Here is a 14,736-nt window from a genome sequence, read left to right on the forward strand (position 1 = left end):
TTCTAAATTCAGTTCTAACGTCTAGCAAACGAATAAATGAACAATAATGACCAAGTGTGGTCAAAATACGGAGTTATTTTCCAAATACACCTGCCATGCCCCATATGGTCTAAAACCTGCAGGTGGGCAAATCTAAGCTTGTTTTTAATAAAACACATATAAATATGGATATAATAAATAATACTGCTAATAATAATAACATTATACAAAAGCAAATTGTTATGAATGAACTGAAAAAGCCTCCCGAGATGAAGAAGACATAAAAGCAGTGATTTTTTTATATTTATGTAGGCTAGAAAATAATGTTTTGTGATATTTTAATCCTTTATATTTATATCTTATATCTATTCTTATTATATCCTATATATATCCTTAATATTTAAATTTTTTCATATGTAAAGATATTTGCCTATTGCTCTCTTGTGTGTATTAAGCAGTGTGTAAGCGAGGCGCAACTCTGCGCCGGAGTTTAGACCGGGTTTGTTTTGGTCTAATGAAAAGGAAAGCCCTATGTTAACAGTGTCCAGAAGCACAATCAACTTCTCTGGGCTCGGAGACATCTGGAGTGGACCATCACACAGTGGAAATATGTACTGTGGTCAGATGAAACCGTATTTTAGGTGTTTTTAGGGGGAAATGGACACCATGGACATCTTTTAAGTGTTGTGAAAAGAAATGGCGCTACTGTTCCAACTTTGTTTTCCAAAAATAAATAAATAAAAACCTTAAGAAAGACAATAAATAATGATAATTGTATTGTCTGCAATAAAATAAAAGTCAAAGTAAATTTTGAAATCATTACTTTGTTTGTGCGTGTGCGCGTGCGTGTGTGTGTGTGTGTGTGTGTGTGTTTTCCATACTGTCCCAACTTTTAATAATTATGACTTTAACTGTGTATGGAGTGTACGTCCCTACAAGCTACATAAGACGTTTAAATGCATGTGGAAGTGGCCACATCTCTCCATCCTGCAGCACAGAGAGCCTCATGCTGTGTTCGGCAGAGGTCTGTAAGTTGGTGTCTATAGACAGACTCTGCTCTGTTTGACAGCGTCCACACCCCTCCTGAGCTCAGTACATTCACTGTACTGCTATGTGTTCAACCTGGCCAGAGCTTTCAGAACGCTCCACTAGCTCTTATAAGCAGAGCTCTGTTATACTGTGGCACTGATACAGTAAACAGACGACCTCGAGGAAAAGGCAAGCATTTTAAAGGCCAAGTGTGTCATTAGTGTTCAGTGCAGGCACGCTCTACAGTTGGTAGAACCAGCAACTGATTGGTTTCCGACAATATACAGGGTGGGCCATTTATTTGGATGCACCTTAATAAAATAGGAATGGTTGATGATATTAGCGTCCTGTTTGTGGCACATTAGTATATGTGAGGGGGCAAACTTTTATAATAAGTTAAGTTATTATTTGTTGCTCTTACAACTGGGATTGACGACTGGATGTTTGTCAGGTAGTGTACATTCTAGGGATGTAACGGTATTGTAAATACCGTCATACCGCAATACAAATTTTTTTCGATATTACCGTAGTCGCATGACTCGGTAAAACTATAGGTCTTCTGAGAAAATTTGCTCAGGCGAATGAAGCTAACGGGAGGTACCGGAAACTACAATTCCCATCAGCCCAGGCTTGGCCATAATCCCTTGCGGTCTGTTGTCGCTACAGATCCAGTAATGCGGAAATGGAGTGTGCTGCTAGAAGCGGGGATGAAAAAGAGCTGGAAAACCCTAAAGCGGGTGTTGTCGCCGCACGAGTACTGAATAGTGGTGTTGTCGCGTGAGTTCTTATCTGCTGTGTTGTCGCGCGCGTACTGAATAGCGGTGTTGTTGCGTGAGTTCTTATCAGCTGTGTTGTCGCGCGCGTACTGAATAGCCGTGTTGTCGCGCGCGTACTGAATAGCCGTGTTGTCGCGCGAGTTCTTATCAGCTGTGTTGTCGCGCGAGTTCTTATCAGCTGTGTTGTCGCGCGAGTTCTTATCAGCTGTGTTGTCGCGCGAGTTCTTATCAGCTGTGTTGTCGCGCACGTACTGTAAAGCGGGACAGAGGGTATGTCGCGTCGCGGGGGCACTTTTGATCATTTTGGAAGGGAACTTTCTATCCAAGACTAAAAAGGGCATGTGCACTGCACAGGTTGAGTACTGTGTGTGCACGTGCCTGCAAGTTGGGGAATACGACTAATAATCAGTCATGGGGATTGCAGAAACACAGCACACTGTTCAGATTGATGCAGACATGAGATCTCTATCTCACTCATGGTTTGTCCTCTCAAGTGGCGGAAAGACAATGCACAACGTTACCCACTGCTGTCAACCTGGGCCAAGTCATATCTCTCTGTCCCAGAAACCTCAGTCCCAAATGAGAGGGTTTTTTTCTGTTGCAGGGGACATTGTAAATACCCAGAGATACCAGCTTTTACCAGATTATATTTATATGATAATTTTCCTTTAAAGCCATCTCTATCTAAGTGAGTGAGTGATTAAATGTTGAATGTGATGAGTTTTCAACAATACTAAATTGAAACTTTATTTTTTTACATGGTTTAATATTTTTTTGTTATTAAAATTGAAGTTCCTGTTTCAAAGCTTACAGATAGATGACTAATTTGTATGTCATTGACACTTTTGGCACTTTTTTTGAGTATTTTCATAAGTTTTGTTTTTTCCTGTTAATGATTCAATAAATACCTTACCGTGCCATTCATACCGAGGTATTACCGAACCGTGAAATTCTGATACCGTTACATCCCTAGTACATTCCATCACATTGATGAAAATCAAAAGCTAAAACTCGAGGTTTGGGACGGCATTAGTTACTACATCTAATGTAGCATCAAGTCTGGAGAGCTGGATGATTACTTGTATAAAACAGAGCTAATTAATGAGGAATTCTGCAAACAGTTTGTAAATAATCATAATAACACAGAATCAAACAAAGACTTACCCGTAGAGAGATGGTGCCCATCTCCTTGTTGACAGACAGATCGCCTGAGAGGTTCAGACTGATGTCCATGCTATCACTGGCCACATCCGAATATCGATTTGATAACCTGCCATTGGTGTGAGAAACCAAACTTTCCGCGTCGTCCCCAGCAAAGGAGGACCTGTTGCTCACCACAGACATGCGACCGTTCGGGTCCTTCAACTGAATTCTTTTCAGCACTGGTTGAGTTTCCTCACAGTGATCTTCTTTCTCAGGCTCTTTGGGTTTCTCCAAGTATTTCTCCATGGTTTCTGAGGGATATTCAGGTTCCTCTGCAGGTGTTGGTGTCCTCTGTACAGGAAGCTCTGGTTCAGATGCTTCAACTGTCTTGGTGTCCTCCTCTGAGGTGGGTGTGCTTTTGCCATCCTCAATGCCGGAGTCTGAACTGGAGGCTTTGCCCGACGCCTCGCTCTCAGGTTTATCGTGATCTTCCACTTGAAACTTATCACTAAGGTTGTCCTCCTGCTCTTTCAACGGGGTTTTGGTGGACTCGAGGTTGCTGGGCTCCTCCTCAATCTCCATTGAAGTTTCGGCGTGACATGTGCCATGCGGGTGGTCCCCATTCAAACTGGTCGCACTGGTTTGTGACGGGTCTTTAGTTGGGGCCTTAAAAAAAACAAAGATAGGATGTGAATTATGCAAAATAATTAAGTAAAAGCTGAAACTGTAGAACTGTACTACTGAAAGTGAGAATCTGTCACATAGTGTAGGACTAAAGGCTAATGTGCTTCATGCACAGCAAGTGTTATTCAGCCAACAATACATTTCAAGTGAAAGATTAAAGTGACTATTTTTAATATCATAAGGTTCATTTTACAGCATCTAAGTTGTAACGTAATTAAAATACAGTTACTTAAATAGACTTAAATCATTTAGCTGTTCAAGCGTAAAACCAGATGAAAGACTGCTTAAACACAAGCACTGTCAGTAGAAGCAGGTTAGCGCAGAAACTCCATTAAAAATACTAAGGTCAAACAAAGTTTTATTTTTTTAAAGACATGGCGGACTTTAATACAGTGCATCTTGTCCAGTCTGAGACCCACTTCATATCATATTTCAATCAGACAGTGAAGATCGCTGATTTTTTAAAAATCTTAAAGATGCAGTATTTAAGACTGACACCCAGAGGTTGAACTTGGTATTGCATTTCTGGATCAAAGCAAATGCAAGCGCAGGTTGCCAGATTGAGCATGCATGACTATTAAGCCTGATTTAAGTTGTGTTAGAAATAAAAGCTACAGCATGCGATGGATGGAATATTTTCATTCTTACATGTTACATGGCAGTTTTACCTGACATGATAAATCATCTCAGATGTTGAAAATAAAATAAACCATTTGAAATTAGACTTCAGACTCTGTGACTCCAACACATATGCAAACCAAGTGCAAACCTTCTTATCAGTAATTCAGCATGTACATTTAATTATGTTAAAGTAGTTTAATGTGTATTAATTAGATTCTAAACCTTATCATTTCGTCGAGGTGCAGTCACTATTCTGTGCTTCTGAATGGCTGTACCTAAATGTTTTGCGTCTGGTGCAAACAGCCAAATTGCTTATCACTGCAAATCTAGCAACATACTGTGTTGTTGGGATACGGGGTTACAATGTAACCTGCTCAACTAATGCTTCCGTTCGTAATATTGATATTATTTGCTAATTAATGACCATGAATCTGCGTCTCATTTCGGATGCTGTTACTGTCCACTGGAAGTCATATTTCAGTCACAGGCGCACACTTTGAGAGCCTTTCTGACTGAATGAATGAAATGCTCGGTTATCCAACAAGGCAACTCGAGGTGTCGAAATATAATTGGCTAAACTGGCATTGGGTGGGTTGAAAGAACGCAAACAAAGATAGAGCTCATAAATCTGCATCAGCTTGTGCTACAGACTAGAGTCTGGCCTCATTCAACTCAGTCTAGCCAGCAGCCAATCACTGATGACCTTTAGACTTACTAGCCACTCCTTAGCAACCAATTTCAGCACCCTAGCAACATAGACTGTGACAAACTGTTATAAAACATTCTAATAGTTCTAATAGTAAACGTCATACTGCTAATCTTGCTAGAAACAGACTACCAACATGCTAGTGACATGCTAGTCATGCTAGCACATGCTAATTCATGCTAACAACATGTTAGAAACAAGCTGATTTATGCTAGAATCATGCTAACGACATGCTAATTCATGCTAACATGCTAATTCATGCTAGAAACATACTAACAATATGCTAATTCATGCTAGAAACATACTAACAATATGCTAACTCATGCTGGAAACATGGTAACAACATACTAATTCATGCCTACATGCTAGAAACATGCTAATTCATGCTAGAAACATGCTAACAACATGCTAACTCATGCCTACATGCTAATTCATGTTGAAACCATGCTAGCAACATGCTAATTAAGGCTAAAACATGCTAGTAAAGTGCTAATTTATACTAGAAATATACTAACAACATGCTAATTCTTGCTAGTATCATGCTATTACCAATCTCAGACACAGGGATCAACTTTAAATCATTTTACTGGCTTGCTTCAGTCTTTACAGGGGTTGCATTGTTGACTGCAGGGATCTTAAACATTCTTTTAGCCAACTTGATACTTTTTCTAACTAAATCAATTACTTCCAACAGGATTACTCAAGCCACCTTAAAGTTTGTCCTTAAAACTTCATCATCAAGTTGACAGTAAACTTAAACAGACATAGTCCTTCAACCTTATTACCATTTCCATGCCAAAATGAGAAACCAATTGTCCTGCGCTTTATTTAACTCTGAAGAAATGAGGACGGCGTGTCTTTTGTTTCGCTTTTAAATGCTTGAAGGCCAGATTAAGTGGAAGAGGAAGTGCTTCACGAGTTATTTTGGAACGCTTTGTGCCATGTCATCACATTTACTCTAAACAACCTACAATAGATCTTTAAATGGAGACGCTAATGGGAAAGCTGGGCGGGGGACATGTTGCCTTGTTCTGTTATAGTTAGATTATAAAAGCGGAGGTGATATCACAATCACATTGTGCTGTGAGAGGTACATGTAGGTGCGGTGGCGCCTAGTGCCCATGAAACGAGAGCTGAGTCAGGGAAGAATTAGGGGCATAGAATAAGATCATGCAGAATATACACTCACCGGCCACTTTATTAGGTACATCTTACTAGTCATGGGTTGGACCCCCGTTTTGCCTTCAGAACTGCCTTAACCCTTCATGGCATAGATTCAACAAGGTACTGGAAATGTTCCTCAGAGATTTTGCTCCATATTGACATGAAAGCATCACACAGTTTTTTGCAGATTTGTTGGCTGCACATCCATGTGAATCTCCCGTTCCACCACATCCCAAAGGTGCTCTATTGGATTGAGCTCTGGTGACCGTGGAGGCCATTTAAGTACAGTGAACTCATTGTCACGTACAAGAAACCAGTCTGAGATGATTCAGGCTTTATGACATGTGTTATTCTGCTGGAAGTAGCCATCAGAAGATGAGTACACTGTGGTCATAAAGGGATGGATATGGTCAGCAACAATACTCAGGCAGGCTGTGGTGTTGCCAACATGCTCAATTGGTACTAATGAGTCCAAAGTGTGCAGAGAAAATCTCCCCCACACCATTACACCACCACCACCATCCTGAACTATTGATACAAGGCAGGATGGATCCATGCTTTCATGTTGTTGGCACCACATTCAGACCTGACCACTTGATTGTGGCAGCAGAAATGGAGACTCATCAGAGCAGGCAACGTTTCTCCAATCTTCTATTGTCCGAGTTTTGAGCTACTGTTGCCTTTCTATTAGCCGGAACCAGTCTGGCCATTCTCCTCTGACCTCTGGCATCAACAAGGCATTTGCGCCCACAGAACTGCCCCTGGATATTTCCTCTTTTCAGACCCTTCTCTGTAAACCCTAGAGATGGTTGTGCGTGAAAATCCCAGTAGATCAGCAGTTTCTGAAATACTCAGACCAGCCGTCTGGCATTAACAACCATCCAACGATCAAAGTCACTTAAATCAGCTTTCTTCCTCATTCTGATGCTCAATTTGAACTGCAGAAGATCGTCTTGACCATGTCTACATGCCTAAATGCATTGAGTTGCTGCCATGTGATTGGCTGATTAGAAATTTGCGTTAACAAGCAGTTGGACAGGTGTACCTAATAAAGCAGCCAGTGAGTGTATGTACTAATAAACAGCCAATATCTAGGCAGATAATAAGCCCCTAATTAAAAGTAAGAATTGGTACTTAAGCTAAAGTGCTACCCTGTTCATTTTTTGCTAATTTAGTAGATGACACTGGTATTTAGTTCACCAATATGTTACATAATCTAAATAAGCACATATCTGGATAATTGATTGTGCTCCTGGCATGTAGTGCTGTAAGGCAGTGTTTTTGCTTTCACACATACTGTACACCTGCACTGAAGCGTACAATCAACTTTCCACGCGACAACATTTACAGGCAAAGCGCTGAACAAACGTGCCTCTCTTTACGCCTGGAGCTCTTTTCCATGACCAGTGCATTATTAAATTCTCCATCAGCACACACACTGCAATAAAAATGTTTTTATCTTGTTTCTAGTCCTCATCTCATCTAGTCTTGTCGTCATCTCGTCTCAAATCAAGAAGCATTCTCATCAGGTATTTCCTTTTAGTCAAAATTAAGTAATATATTACTTAAAACAAGCAAAATAATCTTCCAATCAGCGAAATAAACAGGCTTTTTTGCTTTTAAATAACCTATACGCATTTCTATAGCACATTAGCATATTATTTAGCTTGCTTTCAGGAAAAACTCGCTTAATTTTGACTCATTATTTTTGAAAACAAAACCATATTTATTGCTTGTCTAGAAAATGCTTCTTGATTTAAGACTTTAGATATTTCGATTAGAAACAAGACAAAAACTCTAAGAAAAAAAAAAAACATTACTGAGAGATTTTTGGAGGTGTGTGATAAGTGTGAAGTGTCAGACCTGTACAGGTGTGAGGTCCGCAGGGTCTTCATCTTCTCCATCTTCGTGATTATCCTCGATCTCCTCCATAACCTCAGCTTTGGCTTCTGCCACCAGCTCTCTTAGAGGACGATTGGTCTTCACTGAACTCACGAAAGGATGCTGAAACACAGACATTATGTGTTCTTCATAACAGTACAAACTTTACCAATCACTATGTAAACATGAGGGTGTGTTTGATATGGAAAATGCTGCTTAAAATCAATACATCGTGACAGATTCCTATTCTCTAGGACTAATTGCCAAAGTGGTGTATCATAAAACACCTTTTGTCTTCTTTATCTACAGAGCTGTTGAATGCTTGATTCAGATTGGCTGATGAACATTATAAGGTGTGTGGTTACTTTAAGATTATCGCATAGCTAAAGTAGTTCCAGGTAGGTTTAAAGTGCATTTCATTCATTCATTTTCTTTTCGGCTTAGTACCTTTGTTAATCTGGGGTCACCACTGCGGAATGAACCGCCAACTTATCCAGCATATGTTTAACACAGCAGATGCTCTTCCAGCTGCAAGCCATTAGTGGGAAACACCCATACACACTCATTGTAGCACACATACACTATGGACAATTTTAGCTTACCCAATTAACCTGTACCACATGTCTTTGGACTTGTGTAGTAAACCAGAGCACCCCCTTTCCCTCTTGTAAAAAAAAAAAAAAAAAAATCTACGGATTTTGTCTAAATGATTTTGAATGTATTTGAGCTTAAAACTTTAAAAAAGAAAAACGTACATTTTTATTTCTGGTTAAAACTGCACATTCAATCAATTAAAACCACTATATTAGGTCTCTTGTAAAATACATACACTAAAAGAGAGAGAAGACATTACTTTACAAATTGTATCAGATGCACAAATCATCTAAACATTTACATTTAAAAAATATAGATATATTTTTTTAATTATTTATTTTATATTATATATTTTATAAATAAAATATATAAAATTTAATAAATAAAAAAATATATAAATAAAAATAAATGTAAATAAAAATATATAATATAAAATAAAAATATATTTTTTTAATTATTTATTTTATATTATATATTTTATAAATAAAATATATAAAATTTTATAAATAAAAATATATATAAATAAAAATAAATGTAAATAAAAATATATAATATAAAATAAAAAATAAATATTTTTTAATTATTTATTTTATATTATATATTTTATAAATAAAATATATAAAATTTTATAAATAAATATATATGTAAATAAAAATAAATGTAAATAAAAATATATAATATAAAATAAAAATAAAAACATTTATTTGCTCATTTATTCGTCTTCACATAAGCAAATATATGGAATGACAGGGTCAACAATCTGTAACTTATTATATCTAAACACTAGTATAATCTGTAACTAGTACTGTGGAAAAAAATTGTGTATTGTGGATTTCTGCGCGTGAAATCCACAGGGTCAAAAATCACAACAAATCAAAACACAAGACACAACTAACAAATATGAACAAGAAACTAGTCCTACAGACAGAACCGTAATATATATACAGATGAAGTCAGAATTATTAAATATTTCCCAAACAAAGCAAGGAAATTTTCTCAGTATGTCTAATAATATTTTTTCCTCTCGAGAAAGTCTTATTTGTTTTATTTCGGCTAGAAATAAAAGCCATTTTAGATATTTTTAAACACCATTTTAAGGACAATATTATTAGCCCCCTAAAGCTACATAGTTTTTTGATAGTCTACAGAACAAACCATCATTATACAATAACTTGCCTAATTACCCTAACCTGCCTAGTTCACCTAATTCACATAGTGAAGCCTTTAAATGTCACTTTAAGCTGCATAGAAGAGTCTTAAAAATATCTAGTAAAATATTATTTACTGTCATCATGGCAAAAATAAACTAAATCAGTTTTTAGAAATAAGTTATTAAAACTATTATGATTAGAAATGTGTTGAAAAAAATCTGCTCTCTGTTAAACAGAAATTAGGGAGTAAATAAACAGGAGGGCTAATAATTATGACTTCAACTGTGTGTGTGTGTGTGTGTGTGTGTGTGTGTGTGTATATACAGTACACACATACATATATATATATATATATATATATATATATATATATATATATATATATACACATATATAAATATAAATATATATATATATATATAAATATATATATATATATATATATATATATATATATATATATATATATATATATATATATATATATATATAAATATATATATATATATATATATATATATATATATATATATATATATATATATATATATATATATATATATATATATATATATATATTCATATAAACAATGTCTGTTTAGAATTTTAAAAGACATGATTTGAAGACAGCAGACAACAGTGGCTGTCAGGATGCTGTTCAAATTCCTGCCGCAATTAATTAGTATTAAGTAACATTATTATCACTTATGGAATCTGCGCATCGAGTTTGTCATGGAGCGTTCACACCAGACATGGATGAAGCATCAAGCGCGGGTGATTTACATGTTAAGTCAATGCCTAGACATCCTGATGCAGGAGTGAATGGAGTGAATGACACAATTTGAATGAATTGAGCGCTTTGCAGTTGTAAAATCTTAAGTTAGCGGTCATTCGCACCGCGTTAACAGTAACAGGAACTTGCAGTATGGGAGAGATTATGGCATAGTGCCTGCAGTTGATATACCCAGGGGAAATCCTCCTGCCGACACAGGCTCATCAAACTGGGCTCGGCTCAGTCTGAAGCACTGCTGACAGCTTCCATCATCCAGGTACAGTTTCTGGAGGAGCTGATCAACTCCCAGAGCTGGCTGCACCTCTGAAAGGATCTAGTGGACTCGACATGGCGCCAAACGAATCTACGCTGTTTTTCAGCCTTCATAAAGCAAATAAACACAGCTACTTTCTCAGTAAAATCAATGTCAGCCATTTAGCAACAAAGCTAGAGTCACCAAGCAGACAGAAGCCCTGCCCATGACGTGAATCTGCTTCTACTGTGAAGTGGATTAGACGCACAAATGAAGCGAGTACACTTAAAATGTTCTTGCACCTATATATTAATATTTATTTATTCGCACGTCTGGTGTAAACATAATACCTCAAGTTGCCATAGACATGGCATAACACTAAACATCTCGCCCAGTGGGAAATCCCTGATTGAAGCACTTGACATATGATCCGCTCAGCAATCTGAGGTCAACTTTGATTTACATGATCTGTTTTGGATTACTGACTTGACACTGGAACTGGAAAAACTACTTGTCTAAATAACTACATTGTGAAATATATATTGTTTACATGAAATAAAAGGCCCTTAACAGGGGTGACCTTATGCCGAGTTCAGACTGCATGATTTTCAAAGTAGTCGTGTCACAGATGTTTTCACACTGCATGACTATCTGGGCTGGCGTTTCGTCGCTGCTTTGTTTACACTGCAAGATGGATCGGCGACAGGGACTTTCACATTGCATGACTTTACTATAGGAAGAATCGCCGACAACTTCGTCCAAACTACGTCTCACAGCCAAAAACATGTAGTATATCTTTTGTTATTAACTACATAATGAGAAAGAAACCTTTAATGGGGTAGAACATGTACATATTTGCTCACCTGGGTTTAAAGGGAATTAGCCATTTCTCCTCACCGTTGATAATAAACTAATTTCTTTCTGTATGAAAAGTCAACCAGACACGGGTGCTCCTGAGTCCTGTCAAACCTCCACTAGTTTTTCCTCTATTTCGTGGGTCCAAATAAACCGAAAAAGAGCGCTTTTAACTTCTCCCCCAGCCTCCCGCTGGCCTGCAGCAGGTACACACACACACACACACACAAGTGAAAGCTGCTCTCTCATTGGCTGTAGGCGATCGCTGATGTTATTTTCAGTCAAAACTCAATTCACTTGGCATGATTTGAATCTCCGACAGCTCCAGATATTCAGCACGCCAAATATCTCGCAGGCATCGGCGACTCATCGGCGATTCTCTCAGATTGCGTCTTTGATAATTCATACTGTGTGATTGTCACTCACGTGCATGAGCAGCAATTTACCTGTGATTTCAGGCATTTGTCGGCGATTTCTCAAAACCTGTCGGCGAGCCAAAATCGGGGCTAAAATCACGCAGTCTGAACTCGGCATTAGGTGTGGCAGCTACTGTATAATAAAAGCAAAACTGATGACTCAGGTCCATAGAATTATTATAAAAAGATGCACAACTGAGCTGCAACGGCGCCATGTGCATTATTTTTCTGGTCACACTTTACAATAAGGTTTTATTAGCTCAAAAGTAATGCATTTACTGACATGAACTAATAATAAACATTACTTGTAGAGCATTTATTAATCATAGTTCAACATTTACTAATACAGAGTTATTAACACACTGCGAGTCTGTTATCAATTTTTCCTTACAAATACGATAACGCCATGTGGTTTGGATGAAAATGCCTGCGTTTGACCTTCTGTTAGCATGTTAATCCATCCTAAATACAATCGCAATCAGCAAAACAGGCAGATCATTAAATAGAGAAAATAATAAACAAAATAAATGTTCTCCGCAGAGTCAGAGGTTTTAATTAGGCGAGGAGCTGAGTTAGATTTGTGTCCGGGTACTGGGGACTTGAAGTGAACTGTGAAAGCAGCGGCGTAATGGAGAGAAACGCTGCTCTCATCTATTATTCAGCTGAGTTGCACCTTGTTTAATTGAAGTGTCCCAGCTGCCGAGCGTATATGTGAGAGCGAGTCAAGCGTTAAAAACATACAGCCAGCAATATCAATTACCTTCAGCGATGACCGCGACTTACTGACAGTCAAGAAAAAAAAAAGGCTTCAGCCAGTGGGGAAAAAAAACACTGCGTCTCGATTCACGTGATACATTTACACCTTACACCTTTTGCAAAGTCAAATTTAAAGCAACACTCCGCTTTCTTTTTTGGGAACAAGGCACATTTTATTGCTCCCCTAAAGTTAAAGAGATGGGCTTTTGAATGCATTTAACAATTACCTAGTCCTGTTGGGAGCACATTTAGCTTAGCTTAGCACAAATCATTGAATCGGGTTAGACCGTTAGCATCTTGCTCAAACCTATCAAAAAAGACATCTGATAAGTTTCCTATTGAACTCCTCTGTATTACATCATTAGAGCAGGGCTATTCAATTCAACCCGGCCCCTGGGGCAATTTGTTCCCGCCCTCCAAATAGTGTGACCAAGACATCAAAAATAAATTTAGTTCAGTCAAAAACGTCTGCTGTAGTTATGAAGTGATGTGCATCTGTTCAATACAGCACGAGCTGCAATGGAAAGCTGCGCAGAGCGCGAGTCACCATAATCGAGTGGCTTTGGATTTGTTTGTAGAAAAGGTCTTTTGTATTATGCATTGATATCTGCAATAGGGATGCAACGATTAGCCGATTTCACTAGTAACTGCGCTTTAATTGGTCACAGTTAATTAAACGTAAAGGCTTCTAACACGCATTTCTGTTGCACGGAACAAAACAAAACTGCTGCAATTAAACAAAAGTTATGCCAAGTTGCCACTTGTGCGCTAATTTTCATGATTCATGTTTACACCTTTTCCAAACTCAAATTTAAAGGACCACTCCATGTTTGGAGGGGGAAAGACTCATTTTGTTGCTACCCTGGAGTTAAATAGTTGAGTTTTAAATCTATCTCCGGGTCTGACGGGAGCATTTTTAGCTTAGCTTAGCATAAATCATTAAATCGGATTAGACCATTAGCATCTTGCTCAAAAAAAGAACAGGAACAACTCTTCTGTAGTTTTGTCGTGTACTTAGACTGATGGAAAAGTTGCTATTTTCTAGGCTGATATGATTAGGAACTAAACTCTTATTCTGGTGTAATAATCAAGGAACTTTGTTGCCATACAAGACACAATGATATTACGAATCACCTGAAAATAGGTAACAGCAATGTGTTACCAAAAATTATCAAATCTCTTTCTTGAAAGTTTTGAGCAGGATGCTAGTAGGCTAATCCAATTTTAAAAACTGTATTAAAAAAAATAGTTGAATTTTACAATTTTTGAATCTATCTCCGGGTCTGACGGATGCACTTTTAGCTTAGCTTAGCATAAATCATTCAATCGGATTAGACCATTAGCATCTTCCCCAGAACCAGATAAATTCAGTGACATTTTTGCTATTAATGCAATTTTTGCATTTTTTAATCAATGTAAAAAGATCTGCTGATTAGCCTAAAACATTAAATAAAAAGTATTTAAAAAAAATTTTTTTTTACTTTTATTTAAGGTTTACAATGCAAATCCAATTATACCCATTTGTTTGGTAAATATATATACTAAAAAACTGAAAATGTTGCTTTACAAACTGTATTGTAATAATTAGAGTCAAGGATTTCTGCGTATCTGTAATTAAAGCTCTCTTGAATTTAAGGATTATTTTAGACAACCCAGATAAAAGCATTGAGGTAACGTGGCACTCAGAGCAATACAATGATATGAACAAAGCAGACGGTTCTTCATTAAATAGCATGTAGAGCATATCAATGTCACCTTCAGCCCGACAGCCACCTGTCTGCTTTATATGCAGCAGAGCGTTAAATGAATATGTAATATGAAACGGGCAGAAGAGAGAGTGCTATCAGAACATGCGTTGTAGTAACTTTATATGCAGTAGCTGCTGTGCACATGTCCAAAACATTGAACTTTACAGCTGTTTTTAAACTTATTTATTGAATGTTTGTTTGGCTTGAG

The 14,736-nt window shown here is 37.4% G+C and overlaps 1 protein-coding gene across 2 annotated transcripts in view; it reads right to left on the reverse strand.

Annotated features, from left to right (window-relative positions):
- The window catches only part of stk10 (serine/threonine kinase 10), an 86,456-nt gene that overhangs the window by 20,586 nt on the left and 51,134 nt on the right, over positions 1-14,736 (reverse strand). For both annotated transcript variants that reach the window (XR_015519527.1, NM_201133.3), the window contains 2 exon segments: positions 7,966-8,106; positions 2,949-3,593 (listed from right to left, as the gene is read on the reverse strand). Coding sequence is in view for 1 of the 2 variants with exons in the window: in NM_201133.3 (NP_957427.3) it covers positions 2,949-3,593; positions 7,966-8,106 (786 nt within the window). In the remaining variant the exon portion in view is untranslated.

The sequence above is a fragment of the Danio rerio genome, chromosome 21 (genome assembly GCF_052040795.2).
Source record: "Danio rerio strain M-AB ecotype USA chromosome 21, GRCz13ab, whole genome shotgun sequence".
Taxonomy (NCBI): domain Eukaryota; kingdom Metazoa; phylum Chordata; class Actinopteri; order Cypriniformes; family Danionidae; genus Danio; species Danio rerio.